At 38.7% G+C, this 16,066-nt stretch overlaps 1 protein-coding gene across 21 annotated transcripts in view; it reads right to left on the bottom strand.

Moving 5' to 3' along the window:
• NBEA (neurobeachin) overlaps nucleotides 1–14,041 on the bottom strand; it is a 644,629-nt gene extending 630,588 nt beyond the window's left edge. For 15 of the 21 annotated variants that reach the window (XR_014819172.1, XR_014819171.1, XM_084981446.1 and 12 more), the window contains exon 1: nucleotides 13,233–13,764. Coding sequence is in view for 18 of the 21 variants with exons in the window: in XM_084981446.1 (XP_084837572.1) it covers nucleotides 13,233–13,520 (288 nt within the window). In the remaining 3 variants the exon portion in view is untranslated. Of the gene's footprint in view, nucleotides 1–13,232 lie in introns of all 21 variants that reach the window. The other 6 variants (XM_021065197.2, XM_021065202.2, XM_084981455.1 and 3 more) reach the window with 3 other exon arrangements.
• Between the last annotated feature and the right edge of the window lie 2,025 nt (nucleotides 14,042–16,066).

The following is a 16,066-nucleotide window of genomic DNA, read 5'->3' as shown; positions in this document are numbered from 1 at the left end:
TTAAAATAAGCCAAACAGTCATCCTAAAAACAAATGCTTTTGATCCTAAAAATGAATGCTTTAGGTCCTAAAGCCCAGAATGAAAAAATGTTAATGCTTCAAAACAATTCTAAGACCACTCAGGCAATCTTGTGTGACCAATTAGTGTAGTCAGTCCCTAGGTGGTACTAATGAGACAGAAAAAAAAGGGGGGTTACATTTCCATTTGAATCTAAACTTAGTATAGTCAATGGTTAAAAGACTGCACCTACAATCTCACCCAATTAGGGCCTGCTGTCTGCCAGGTGGACGACTTCAACAATAGAAATGAAACAAGCTTGTGAACAGATTAATACCAGGGAAAAATAAAATAAAATCAAATTCACAACTTAGCATATTTTATTCACAGGAACAAATACTTCAAAAAAACATACAATGTAAAAAGTCACACTTTGGTAAAGATGAATCATTAAATCTCAACTCCTAAAAATCATGAAAAGCAAATATACTATTTTATAAATAGCTGCTACATCATTAATATAATATTATTTGAATTAAACTTTTTTTTCTGGAACATTCTTTCAACTTTGTAATGCTGGTAATTGAAAAACTATAATCTGAGTGCAGAAAGGAAAATGCACTGTCCTTTAGGGAGTCAGAGGGAACAGGATTTCCTTACAGAGAAAGAAGTTTAACAAAAGAGTTATAATAATACACGAGTTAAGGGGGAAAAAAAGCTTATTTATGTTGACTTGAATTTTCTTCTATATTTTAGAAAACCACTAACTCTACTTTGATAAAATGATACACTGTTAAAAATTGAGATTTTTTGGGAGTTCCCGTCATGGCGCAGTGGTTAACGAATCCGACTAGGAACCATGAGGTTGCGGGTTCAGTCCCTGCCCTTGCTCAGTGGGTTAACGATCCGACGTTGCCGTGAGCTGTGGTGTAGGTTGCAGACGCGGCTCGGATCCTGCGTTGCTGTGCCTCTGGCGTAGGCCGGTGGCTACAGCTCCGATTCAACCCCTAGCCTGGGAACCTCCATATGCCGCGGGAGCGGCCCAAGAAATAGCAACAAGAACAAAAGACAAAAAAAAAAAAAAAATTGAGATTTTATAAGACTGACAAAATTAAAAATAATTTTTAGCACTCTCAATTCTTTTCCTTTCATCTCTTACTCCACATTTTCTCTTATTCATGAACCACAAATGCCTACACAAACAAAGTCCCTAAAATAATTCATGAATTAGGCCCTAATAAATTTTACTACTTCCCCTGAGCAAGCCTGCAAAGGCTGGGGGAAAAAAAAAAAAGCCACTGAGCACTGATGGAATTAAAAATAATAATAATAATAAGTGTGTATGGGGGGGTTTCTACAAGAAGAAATAAAGCTGGCCTGATTGTAGTTTGTCGTTAATATTAAGGGACACAACCATGGAACGACTCCTTCATGACCTGTGTTCTTGGACAAGCTAAGCCCTCTGTGTGGAAAGCTTTTCCGCTCCTACTCTTTTAATGCCGGGGAACAATCACTTACCCTTCAAAATCCAATCCAAAATTACCTAAGGAAGGATCCCTTCCCAGTCTTCTCCAAAGGTAGTGGAAGAAAAATGACTGGATCATTTTGTTTAAATCTTTGTAATATCACTTTTTTACCAACGGAATTTGTTGTTTTTTCTTCTTTTTCCTGTACTAGACTACCAGGTATTGAAGGTAGAGCTATGTAATTCCTTTTTATATTTATATTCCCAATGAGTAGCTTGATTCTGGTAACAGAACACTGGGTTAGAATTACTCAGTAACTGATTTAATCATCACTTTAAGTGTTCTGAGCATGCCTGAGATATACACACACACACATATATATAAATAATTTCTCCATGAAAATTATAACTCCAAATGGGCTGAGGCAAAGTAGAACTACAAACACCAAGATAAAATGAAAAAAGCACTGGATTAAGAGAAAAGCTACCTCATAATTTCAAATATGTGAAAGACTAGGACCTGAACCACAACACCCCCCACGCCCACTCTTGCCCCTACTAGTTCTTTCCTTACTTATGCAGGTCAGTCAGGCTATTCACCAGATCTGAAGACCCTATGACTCATTACACATACCTAAATATCTCTATCCTTCCCCACTCTCAAAAAATAAAAATGGAAATGTTAAAGCAAGAGGAAAACACAAAAATTAAACAAAAAAAAAAAATAGCCTTGGAAGACAATATCTGTGCCCAAGCCAGAAGTGACAAAAACAAGCAAACAATATCAAATGTGAAAAAAAAATCCTCATTCAAAAAAAAAAATTAATAAGGAGCACAAGATTTCAGATTCCGTGTAAGTTAAATATTCAGGATACCAAGGTGAATAAGATAATGTTCTGATCTCAAGGGATTCAGAGTCTCTAAGGTAGTCTGACAAGAAAATAAATAATTAAAATAGAATTGGCAATTGCTAAATATGAGCTATGTACAAAGTATTATGGGAGACCATAGGCGGGAAGGAATAGCTATTGGGGGACATCAGCAAAAGGATCACTTAAGTGGGGGGACAAGAGCTAATTCTTGAAACAGGAGCAGAAGTTCTTTGGACAAAAAAAGAACAGGATGACTTGAGGCTTGCGATGACTATTTAGTAAGAAACAGTTAAGACAGTATAATAAAAGAAACATTCTTCCACTGATGATTCATATCTCATAGGCTTTAAAAATAATTTAAATACTTAATTTAAATTCAAGGACTTTTAAAGGGCAATCAAGTTATAGAAAATTAATACAAATCAAGTAAAATAATTCTATGATATTTTATAATAAAATATTGCTTATATAGTTACAGCTAAAAACACTTCTCTTAAAATTCCAGATTTAGTTCAATTTAGAAAGATAATAACTTTTATTTCATTGAAGATTTTATATTCCAGGTCAGGATGATACAATAAGATAATGTATATTATATGCTTAACATACCACTTGGTATGTAAAGATGAAATAAGTGTAAGCTGCTATCACTGTCATCATCACTATTATTAGAGAGCAAGAGGCCTAGAAACAGAACATGTAGTTCTGAGTCTGATTTCTACAACTAAAATGCCCTGTAATCTTGGACAAACCCCTTAATTTCAGCTATTGTTTACTTATTATATTTAAGTTAGCCCACTTGTATTTCAAACGGGTTGGTAGAGGATATTAAAAACACAAGATATGAAATCAAACCCAATTCTCTAAGGCCAATTCTTTCCCCAAACTTGAAAAGTTTTAAAATAACATTGGAAATACTTCTCTCCTTCTCTCCATCCCTTCCTCTCTCTCTCCCTCTCTCTCTAATGGCCACACTCACATCATATGGAAGTTCCAGGGCCATTGACTGAATCTGAGCCACAACTGCTACCTGAGGCAGGATCGTTTAAACACACTGACTGCACTGGGCCAGGGACTGAACCCACACTTGGCAGTGAAACAAGCCTCTGCAGTCAGATTCTTAACCCACTGCACCACAGCAGAAACCCCACTTATATACCATCTTTAAATCAGCTGCAGGTTATTAATCTCAGAAAATGAAAGTAGGGGCTAAAGAGAAATATATCTAGACATTTATATTTCTGTAAAATTTGTTATTAATCAATGTTTGCTCAACTCTAGCAAACTAAAAAGGGAATCACAATTATTGAAAATTTAACCTCCAAGACTCTAATATAATTCCTTCTATAACTCATCTGTTTTATCCAAACATGGTATATGTGGTAATTCATCTGATTAACAATAAAATATAACAAACCTACTTTTTCTGTATAAAATAAATATAATAATGCATACTATTATATTCTTGTTCAGAGTAAGATTTAAAATATCCACGCTTTGACTAGCGGAAAGATACACAATTCAAAGCTAGTTACCATTTATAATACTGTATAACCAAATCCCCAAAACTCAAAAATTAATTCATTACAATATAGGTCATTAAATCATTTTATGTACAAATCCACCAAATTGTCCTGCATTCGTTTTCATTTCCGGCGAACAGTATGTCCTAGTCCTCTATGGGGGGCACTCGCTGTCACAGAACCAACTCACTGAAGCTCACTGGTCCCTCCCCTTCCAGCATCATCTCTTCATATAATGCAGGCCGTTGGGATAATTTCTAAGTAGCTGGAATTTTTTGTTTTACAATGGAAAAGAATCTTAATCTGATGACCTGAGTCCTAGACCTGGTACTTAAGACCTGCATAACCTTGTCTAATACTTCATATTTCTTGTAGTCTTAGTTTCCACATCTATATTGAGAGAACGGCCTCTGAAAAGGGAGTTACTCTGAGGATTAGTTAAATGCAGCACAATTTCACAGATACACTGTAAATAGTTAAGAGCTAAAAAATATACACTATTATTTTCTAAAAAAACAACTGATCAGAAAATAATTTTCAGTCCTCTAACTTGCCTCTAAGGTTACTCAAGTAGTCTTCTAAATATTTAAGCTAATACTCCAGAAGGGAGGTATTATTTACCCAGAATCATACTTAATGTCCTACACCTACAAAGAAATTCAACTATGTGAAAGAAAAAAGAGATGGGAGGCATTCTAGGCACAAGAATCTGTGTCACCTCTTGTTTATTCCTTCCACAGTTTTCCATTAGGAAAAACTACCCCAGTCACACTGTTAAATACTAGGCAGGATTGAGATGAACAGATTCCTTATGTTTGATTAGGAGATCATGAACTGAGGATATCTGGAACCTTTGTCTGATAGGTTCACTGGCTCAGGTACCCTAAACTAAAACAGAACAACTCAGTTTTAGTTAGATCATTTTTTTTCTTCTATGCTCAGATGATCATGAGGCTCAAGATATGAATAAAAATAACAGTGGTAAGCATTACACAAAGTTAGCTTTGTACCAAGCATTTTAAACATATTTAGTCAACCTGTACAACAGCCTTATGCAGTAACTCCTTTTACACATAAGGAAACTAAGTCACATAAAGATTTAATGGCTATATAATATTTCATAACATAAATGTAAAAAGATTTAACCTGCTCCTGTTGCTGAACATTTGGGCTACTGCCAACTTTTTGTATTATTAAACTACATTTAACCCTCCTATCTGCCCACAGGTCACTTTTCCTTAGCCTAAAGAACTAAGGATTAATGATAAGAACCACTTCTTTACCCTTCTTGATGCCTATGGGAAAATATCATTCAGAACAGCTGTAATATTTTACATTCTCAATGACATAATTTAAGATTATTTTAGCATGCAAGGAAAAAACTGGTAATTTTCTTTGTAATCATTTCTTTTTCATGGTATCTCACAACTTCTTTATTTTCTTATTTAGTGAAGATGAATTTTTGTAATAATTAGCAATGTCCATTCCTTCTCTCTTGAAATGCATCTAGTCCTTCGCCAAATTAATATTTTTCTTCTGATGTGTTTTATGATACTTAATACCTAAGGTTTTTAAAAAACTTTTTACTTCCAAATCTTAGGAATAACTGCAGTGCAACAAATAGAAAGATGATTCAAACTGGCTTAACCAAAACAAGAAATGTATTAGCATAATGCACTGAAAAGCCTGGAAATATAGTTGACTTGAAAGGCTCCAAAGATGTCACTGGTGATTGGTGTCTTGGTTCTCAGTGCCTCTGTGATGGCTCTATTCTCAACATACGCTGCCTTCCTGGTAGGTAGAGTGCCGAATCAAATCTAGACTGACATTCTAACATCTTAGCAACTCCAGTGATGTTTCTCAGATATGCAGGTAGATTTTTAACCAATTTATCTGTGGCTGATGGGCCAGGTACAGTTTCTGTTTCTGGTCCAGGAAAGTAGAACAGAGTCCAGGGAAACCCCAAAACATATAAACCAAAAATCAAGAAGAGATGACACCTCAAAAGAATATCAAAAAATGTAGAACTGTTAGCAGCAAAAGGAATGGATGCTACACAGCCCAAACCAACAGGAATCCCTAACATGCTAACCCTTGGCTGCCCATCCACCTTATTCTCTCACTTCTTTCCATAGTGAAATATACAAAATTTCTTAAATATCCATGTTTAACAATGTTACTATCTTAGCCACAACAGAAAATGCACTCATCACTTCACCACAGGTGGGAGAGGCAGCAAGGGAGACAAAGAGAGTGTCAAGTTATTGGATTCAGCTACAAGTCTGGAATCTTTGTTTTATGAATATTATTCTTGGTTAAGTTCAAACATGCATTTTGGGGGGTACCTTATCATCTGACAATATATAACCACATAGTAAATTTATATCCCTCATAAAATCAACATACAATGGTGAAGGAAAAACAAATAATAATAATGCCAGTTTAGAAGACTGGAGAAGGTAAACATGAAGGAGATAATGAAGAGGACATGACCACCAGCTCACCCATGGGCTAGACCTGGGCAAGCAGAGGCTCCTCATTCTTGCCACCATCCTTAGAATGTTCTGCCTACTGTTCGCACAGTGGGAGCAGTTCCAAGTACAGAGCCTTGAGAGATCAAGGTATTGGTGAAATCACGTGGATGGTATACATGACTGAACTCAGCTAAGGTCTCTATATAAACTTTTAAAGATTCTGGTGGCCAGGTGTGGGGACCCATTCATCCTGCAGGCACCTAAGACAAGCCGCAAATGTTCCCATGCTTAATAAACTTGCCACCTACCAATCTTGAATGGTCTGCATCTTTTCTTTGGTCTCTCCTTGCCCTCTGCATAGGAGCTGGTTTGCAAACCAATAATGAACAAACCATGGTTACTAATTCAAAGCATAGACCATATACTACTGGTCATTGTAGCAAGAATTCCCCGTCATGGCAATGGAGTCCCTTGGTCAACCAACTTGGATGCACTTATTACCACCTTCTCAGATGACTCATTTGTCCACTATCCTCTGTGGTCTCAGATTTTCCTTCTGGCAGCTGGATGCTTAAGCAGCCCACTAGCTCTTACTGAGGCTTAGAACTGCCTTATTCTAGTAAAACAACACAGTTCCTTATTTATGAGGCTTGAGGTTATTCTGGAAATAGCTTCCCTAAAAGCTTAGTAAGCTTTTGGTCAATTTATTTCAGTCAACTGGTTAAACTAGCAACCAAAGCCAGAGATCTTGTCAAGATAAAGTTACCAATCTACCTTTTAAGCTTCATAGCCATATTCAGTCTCTTAGCAATAGGTCTTCACAGTACTCACCCCTTAGAATCCTCTGCTTAATGATCTTTCTTGAAGCAATGTGAAATGATAAGCTAGATGAGGAGGCACAGCCATTCTATCACTTATTCCCTGGTTGCATCCTCTTTTAAAACTCTCTAGTAACTGGACTGTCACTCTGGTCAAGGAGGCTGGGAGTATAATGCATGAGGTGCTTGAGAGAAGCTTGCAATTTTTAAACTCCTGCTTTCCTCTCACTGGTTTTAACATGGGTTGGAAAAAAAAAAAAAAAAAAAAAAAAAAAAAAAAAGGCTTTCCAACCTTCAAGGTTCTTGATTTTCTGATTTCTGCTATCTTGGATGGCAGCTACAAACAGAAAGGGCCTCTCTTACTTGGAAAGACAATATTTTCTTTCCTCTCTGCTTTCAAGCATGCCATCTTGGATGAAGGCAAATTCTCTTCTTATAAGACACTATAAGAGGCCCCAAGAAATGGTCAAAACACTTGAGCATCCCTAAAGTTCCAGTCTCAGTAGCTCCAAAGGCAAAGATAACACAAGTGACAAACAAAACAGCTGTTCCTAGTTCCTTAAATGTAATTGCTAGGGGAAAGAAAAGTCCCAACTGCCTTGCACTCCGTTTCAACATTCAAGTCTCTTCCTAGAAGGTCCCACTTCCAGTTACAAATGTCTATGCTAGTAAGGATTCTTTTCATTTACAAGTGACAAAAACCCAATTTAAACTGACTTGAAGCTAATAACAATAATAATAAGAAACTTTAAATGAGAGGATGTAATGTTAAGAAGATAATCACTACAGCACAGAAACTCCAGGTGCTCGAGCAGGATCAAGAATATGTTCTTTCTCTTGGCTTCACATTTGGTCAATTTCTAATACAGGTGCCCACAGCTACAAGACGAATCTACCAGTTCAGCATTCCCAATGGGAAGAGTTCCAACTCAAGTCCTGTGACTGACCTATGGCTCCTCTCAAGTTAAACGCTTATCCCCCAAGCCCATCGTGGTGATTCCAGATGTGTCTGAATTACATACCAGCCCATATGAACCCACCAGTTGCACTAAAAATGGAGAATGGTTCATTAAAGGAAAACTGAGGCACTATTACCAAAAAGAGGAAATGTATGCAAGACAGACAAAAATAAGAAATGATCACTATTCCTGGTGACATGAAAAATGCTAACAATACCTTTAAAAATTCCTATTCAATACAATATGCACATTCTTTATTTAAAATAATGTGATCTTAAAAATAATGTGCTCACATATTTGGCAAACACATACGGGAAAGTATTCATCAGATCTTACTTATTCCAAGACATCAGTTCAAATTAATATTTACCTTCATAGTAAAGCCTACATAGATAACATCATACAGCGTCAACGTATTTCTAATTATAAGAATAGGTAATACATTAAATTTATGTGAGTATAATTTATTTTACGATCTTGGGTCTGGGCCCTACTGCTGAACAGAATTTCAGAAACTTGAAACTGGTCCTCTACTTCCTAATAATGGTGTCCTGCCTACTCAAAACTCACTTAACTTATCCAAATGCCAAAAATACAAAAATAAATATATATAATATATGCTTCTTTCTTCACAGAGTTCACAGCATCAAGGGGAAACATATAGATAACCAGATACTAAATACTACACACAATACTAGAGAGTGATAGGTATATCTTTGTATAAGGAGATATGCTGATAATGCATAAAATATGAGAAGTATGGGCAATAAATGAAAAACCTATGAAACTGATGCAAAATAATATTAAACTAAATAACAAAAAATGTGGACAACTGAATTTTATAATACCACTTCATCAATAATCCAAAATGGGAGTTAAGTTTGTTGGAACCAATGAATTTCTTGACACTGTGTTTGGAGAATATATAGCAAAAGAAGAGGAAATTCTGAGATAAATTTAATTAACCACATAGTATTTGCCAAAAACTCACTAGCAATATACAAAATACTTATGAAAAATTAATGTACCTGATCGCAGATTATAGAATATACACTGCTTAATGTCATTATATGACTAAATTAATACTTTTCAGAAAAAACTCAGAACTCCTTAAGACAGTGAAACTTCCAATTTACATATGCACTCAATCTAACTTTCAATACCTGATAACAAGAATAAAATGTAATTCAAATTAATATGAAAAGCGTTATATATCAACATAAATTAAAATGCAAGAAATTCTCTTTTTAATTTAAATATGTGGTTTTATTACTAAGGACTTCCATGATTCTAAAATACAACGACATATTTTTAAAATTTAGTTCAAAAGCACAACACATTTTTATTTGTGAAATTATGAATATCTTTAAAACATAAATTATTCTGACTATCTAGCTGCAAATGAAAAAACTCTAAGGAAGAAAAGTTACTGTCACATCTATGTATAGAAGAATGAAATTTCTTTTTAACAATAATACCATGATCCATAAGTCAAGAGGAGAGAGGAAAACAGCCCACAAAATCCCCTAAAAGTGTCTTGTTATGCTTTTAATGGAATACATAGTATGCCACTTAGAATGTTTTTTAAAAAAATCACGAGAGGAAATATTTTCTATAGCTAACAATACACTAATATGTTGTCCAATTTATGGAAAAAAAAACTACAAATTAGATGCTATAGGTTTATACCACCTGGGACAGCTATTCAATTAAAAAAAAAAACCTATTGTAAATTCTTTAAGCAAATATTCTTTTATTTTAAAATTATGTTTATATCAAACCTGTGATTAGAAAAATAAAACACAGAATTTACTTCAAGGAAGGAAAAACCTTACATAACTATCTGTTAAGTATGTTTACAAAGGAAGCCATGGATTAAGTAGTATACCTGTTTTATAAATGAAACAGCCAGCAAAATTTCTTTTCTATAGTGAAATGCTCCTACACTGCCACATTAAATAATTCTTCCCAAAGCCAAAGTTTGTTGATGATCAGTTTCTTTCATTAGTAAAGCTACAATGAAAATCCTTGACAATACACTCTCATTATAATCTATTTACAAACTTGAATTCATCTTTCTGATACTATCCATCTCATATTTGAATATTTAATACAACTATAATATCATTGTACAAATATATTCATCTACAATGGAAATTACTCATTTTATTTCTCATTCCACTGGTGATTCTTCAACAAACACCCGCAATCCACCTAATAGTGGAAATGGATCTCTACCTTTGCCTCCTCCCCCCCAAAAAGATAAAAATTACAACCACGGCTGCGTCCAAGAAGTCCTATATTTTAGTGCATGCTTGTATACTTATACTTTACTCTGCAAAACTTGTAATTCTTTGGGAAAGCCATGTGAGAAACCTAAAAACCAAGTATTAGTATTCTCATTATATAAAGAAAAAGAATGTACAGGAAAAAAGGGAAGAAAAATGTTTTAAGAAAAGTGACTGAAACAGGGTTTTGTTTAAGGTAGAAACTGTTTTGAAGTTTGATTAGTTATTCTCTTTCCTATCACAGAAAGCACTGTGATAGATATTTCACTATTTCCACCAACTTTTTTAGTTAATATTTTAAGACTGAAAACCAAAAACACTGATTTCGGAGATAATCTTAGAGTCATCCAACCTTTAGCAAGTCACTGAGTGCCCTAAATGGATTTTTCTGATTTATTCATTAAGTAAATAGAATCAAGTTTTGATAGATATTTTTAACTGCCTATGGTTTCCAAATATTTTCTCAATCAGCTTAAATTTTTGCAAGCAATTTTCATCATAAGAAATACCAGTAAGATAAGTTACTAAGCCTACCATTCAAAAAAATTTACACTGCAAATGACTAACGTGTATTCCACACTCAATATAATTAACAACCTAATAGTAAATAGCTCCTTTTGTCATTTATCCTTTTCCCCAAAAGTTTCCATTTAAAGACCAAACATATTCTTTAAATATGTCTAAAGAAATTTTAAACCTATCTTCTTTTACTACAAAAATCAAAGCAGTTACAAGATCCTAAGTGGATCTGGGGATGTACCACGTCAGTATAACCCTATTTCTAATTACTCTAAGCTTAATAGTAAAGTTAACTTTTAAAATAATATTTGCAAACTGAGACTTCATGCCAGATTTTCACTGCACTGAAGAGAGTTAAATTTTTTTTTTTACTTCAAAAGAAATACTTCACTTCATTTCTTAACCTACTGTATAGAACCCCATCTGTTAAGAACTGATCCAGCATACACTGCTACTGCTGCAGAATCCAAACTGGTTACACATTCAAATCAGTTTCCAGCCTGTGAGAGCCTCCAATGGCTCTTATCTCATTCAAATGTATTAAGTAAGCATATAAATACTTATTAAGATAACCCAATATCACAACATAAAAAGTAAAAATGATATTGGAAATCTGGAAAAACTAAAAACAAAAACGGAAAAACTTAAAATGTTTTATTTTAAATTTAGAGAAATATAGTACCTGCTAACCTACTAACATTTTGAGATCTCTTTCCTTTTAAAAAGAAAAAAAAAATGAATAAAAGGCAAGTACTAATCTCCTATTTGCAAATGGTTTAACTGAAAACGCCCCAAAAAACAGTATTTCTATCAGTGTTTTGAAAAGAATTTGGTTATGCCAAAGCAGTGAGAGTCCCCCAAACTTACACTGACTTTTTGTCATGATTTGTTTGAAGGGTACATAGAAATACAAGGAGGTGTTTGGCATTTAAACAGTAATAAATACAGCAAAGCAAAGTCAGATAGTCTATCTTTGACACCCTAGCAAAAAACAAAAACAAAAAAAAGCTTTAACTTTTCTGTGAATTTAAGAGGTAAAAAAACCATAGACATTATCTAATCCATGTCTCAGGGCACCTCTGCTGTAGCTGCAGCTTTCTTTCAATGTTCCAATAGATCAAATAAAAATAATTGCTTAGCTGAAGATTCTGACTGTACGGGTGTTATAAAATCTCCTTGCAAGCATATTTTTATATTCCTGTGACTCTACACCAAATACAATAGTCAACTGATTGCTCTGATTTAAGCCTTGCCTTCCAAAACCCAATCTTACAGTGTATCAAAGACAAGATATTGCAGAGGAAACTGTTTCAAAAGCTCAGCTGCAGCAAAAACTACATTTACAAAGAATTTTAAAATGAACTAGTCTTTAATGAACTAGTCTTATTATCCGAAATTTATGAGTCTCTTCTCATTATTTCTTCCCCATGTCTTCCCCTGACATCTTGAACGCATCTTAGCCGCTCCGTAGATAGATATCGCAAAACATTAAGTCATACACAGTTCTGCAGTAACTCTTTCTTATCACGAAAGAAACCAAAACCCAGGGCTGAATTTAACACCTTTCCTCCAGTCTTTATCTACTCGCCACGCTCTCTGAAGGCAACCATAGAAACCAACCTGTATGATTTGGTGCCCTCACATTTTAACACCTCACGTCCACAAAAATGACGAAGAGGTCAGCATATTGAGGGCAATATTACAAAGAAAGGAAAGCGATCTAAAAAGAGATGGGGTGGGGGTGGAGGGAAGATACAGCCACAACACTCTCCAACACAGCCTCGGATATATATTTAAAGGCAGATGCAAAACTGCATCATTTTCCTCTTCATTCGAAAACATCACATCCCAGCAGCTCAAGTTAGAGCTTCTCACATTTCAGCAGCACGGGGGAATTTAGGCTCCAGGCGCAAGGCTTCCATCCTCGGAGAGCGACGCCACGGACAATTAAGAGTGTGGGAGAAAGAACCCCAGAGAAAAGGAGGCCTTCCGCTCCCCCTAACTAAACTCTCAAGTCGACCCAAAACCTGCACGGCAAGGAATGACTGACTACTCGCAGTCATGAGAAGTGATAATAAGCGGCGTTAAGTTGGCCACCGCGCTCAGGTGGCAGGAGAGGACCAGAGGAGAGCTGGGAGGTGGCATGGCTTCAGCTGCGCGCAGGCAGGTCACCCGCTGGGCAATACCCGCTGGACGATCTGTGCTCGCAGGGACGCGCTGCGTGTGTGACCCGGGAGGTGGAGGGGTGGGAGCCAGCGCCTGGGGAGGGGGCCATGGGGGCTGGGAGGCACAAGCCGAGCACGCCTTTTCCCTTACCAGGTTGAGCACCGTCTCCACGATGTCCCTGTTGCTGACCTCTCCGACCTGTATGAGTCCAATCAACACTGCGAATTTCATCCGGATGTTGCGGATCGGCACCGAAGGGTTAATCATCCCCGCGGGCAGCACCACCGAGCCGGAGCCGGACGGCCCCCTCAGCTCCCCCATCCCGCTGCCCCCGCCGCCGCCACCGGCGCTGCCCCCGCCGCCTCCGCCCCCGGCCCCGACGGCGATGAGCCCCACGGGCGGAGGCTCGAGCCCCGGGCCCGGTTTCTCGCTCGCCATTTGCCCCCCTCCTGGGGAGAAGGCAAGAGCGGCGGCGCTGCCTCCGCCGGTACCGTTATACCTGCCTCGGCCCCCGCCCCCCGGCCGTCGCCTCGGAGCCCCAGCATCCACCAGCGCCGCGGCGCCGGGCCCGCTCCCCGCCTGCGCCTCAGCCCGGCCCGCGCCGGCGCCCTCCCCGGCGGAGGCGGTGGGTTATTCTCAGGCTGATTCCCGGTGGTGGCGGCGCCGCTAACCGCTGCCCGGCGAGTGGCAGCGCCCGCCCAGCAGCTGTGCCGCTGCCGCCGCCGCCGCTGCCTCCTCACGCTCCCCCTCCCGGTCCGTCCGGCCCGGCCCGCCCCCCGCGGAGATGCTGCCGCCGCTCGGAAAAGCCCTGAGGCGCGAGCAGCTGGCCGCGCCGCTGGCCGGCGCTGAGGCTCAGGCTGGGGCCGACGCTGCTGACGCTGCCGCCGCCGCTGCTATGGGCGCCACTGTTGTTGTGAAGCCCCGACGCCGCCGCTCACTCCGCCATGTTGCCGCCCCCTGCCTGCGGTAGCGGCCACTGCGCCTGCGCAGAGCCTCCGGGGGGCGGAGCCCTGGCGGCACCCCCTCTTTCGCCCTGCCCTCCTTCTCCTTCCACCCACCCACCCCGACACCCCTTGTCCCTCCCCCAACCACTCTGAACGGATAGACAGGTGAGCAGGTGCATGGGGACCGCTGCCAGACACTGGGGCGAGCTGGCGGAGGCGGGGCGGGTGGTGGCTTCCTCGTAATTTCTCCCTGGAGGGTGGATTCTCCCTGTGGGGAAGGACACAGAGTGTGTGTGTCTTGCCTTCGCTGCCACCTCCTTATTCCCTCAATATCCTCTTGCTAGGGGGAGATTCATCTTCGTCGTCGCACCCAGCTGCTGCTACTGCCAGTGCCACGTGCCTTGCAAGGTAGGGGAGTGGCAGACGACCTCTTTCCACCCCTCTTCGCCCTTCCTCACAGTCCTTCCCGCCAGGCCCTCCCCGGAATTTCCCAGTGAAAAAGTGGCGAGCCAAGCAGAAACAAACGCACTGTGGGGAACGCTCCCGCTTTGTAGGGGAAAGGATACAGATGGGAGTGTAATGGGTCTTTTTCTACGGCCATGAAAGAGGCTGACACCTGCACACACAGGCACGACTTAAAATAGAACTTGTCAAACAGTGATCCGCTCTGGATGGATCTCTGAACAACAAACAGTTCTTGAACTCACTTCCCAGCCTTGAAAGACTGCATTGTGTGCAGTCTGGGGTGGTAGTTTGGTGGGAGCAACAAATGCCACATTTGAAAAATCCTTGGCGATCCTCAGGTATGATGTCAGTTAATGATACCTCCCTTTTTCTTAGGCATGCACACTTTAGAGGATTTGGAAATTATCTTAAAAGATAGGTATTTCTCTGCCAGCCTTCATCTGTAATAAAAGTAGACTTTTGCATCTTCACATATATAGAGAGAAAAAATTACTTTATTTAAAAAGGTACTAAAATGTACACAGCAGTCTTGCTGCTTGTATTGAATTAAAACGAAATAAGCATGACTGCTGTTTTCTTCCTTGAAATGAAGGATGTAATTTTATTTAATATTTCGTGAGGTGTGCCCTTTTCAGTGAAGATGTATTGTAAGACACCAAAACTATTAGGTATCTTGAGGTAAATTCAAATCATTTTAATTGTCATCTCAAATGAAAACAGTCAGTCTACAAATCTGTCATAATCCAGTTTCTTATTACTCATATTTAATTGGATTGGTTAGTCAAGTTAACTCCCAGGATACTGGAACACGTTAAAATTCTAAAGTACCATGAGTCCTGTAAAACAGAATTTTTCAAGACAGGTACTTAGGCTTAGTTCTTAGTTGTGTGTGTTTAAACTTGCACTAAAGTGACTGAATTATTAAAATAGTCAAGCAGAAATTTCTGAAAAAAGTAGTAGTTGGTATGTCCATTTAACTCAAATAGCTAGGGAATTATAAAATGTTAGAAAGATTGAAAATGTATGGAAAACTTACAAAACCTCTAAGTCTTAATAACTTGACTTAGGTGTCCTGTCATTGAAAAATCCTGTGACATATATCCATCTATAGCATTTTATCTCTCCCAAGTGAGTAGCATCTGCTTTTGCAAACACTGTTTTCATTGGCAACTTGACAATTTTAAAATTATATATCTGTCTGACATGGTCATCCCACTAGCTTCTTTTCACCCCGCTGTTCATATATGTGGCAGCAGGTTCTACCTCTTGCTAATTTTAGACTTTAAAAAGTGTTCCCCAGTTCCCTGTCAGCTCCTCGAAGGCAGTGTGGTACTGTCCAAAGCAGACACAGTCTTTTGAATCACACTCACAACTTACTCAAGTTATTGAACGCAGTATCCTCGTTCACTAACAGGAACGAGAATAACATCCCCACTGGGAAGTGAGAATTCAATGAAATGATTTCAACTCAGCAGCCAGCATAAAGGAAATGTGTCCTTGTACCCTTAGTATAACGGTAACAGTCTGTGTTGAATGACCCATAACAATGTAAGAACAATTATAACTACATACAAG

This window comes from Sus scrofa, chromosome 11 (assembly GCF_054392235.1).
Source record: "Sus scrofa isolate SSC_HxYL_T2T_F1_AM1 chromosome 11, Sscrofa_HxYL_maternal_Yorkshire_Landrace_v2.0, whole genome shotgun sequence".
Classification (NCBI taxonomy): Eukaryota; Metazoa; Chordata; class Mammalia; order Artiodactyla; family Suidae; genus Sus; species Sus scrofa.
The sequence above is the reverse complement of the archived record's forward strand: the minus strand, read 5'-3'. Positions and strand labels throughout refer to the sequence as shown.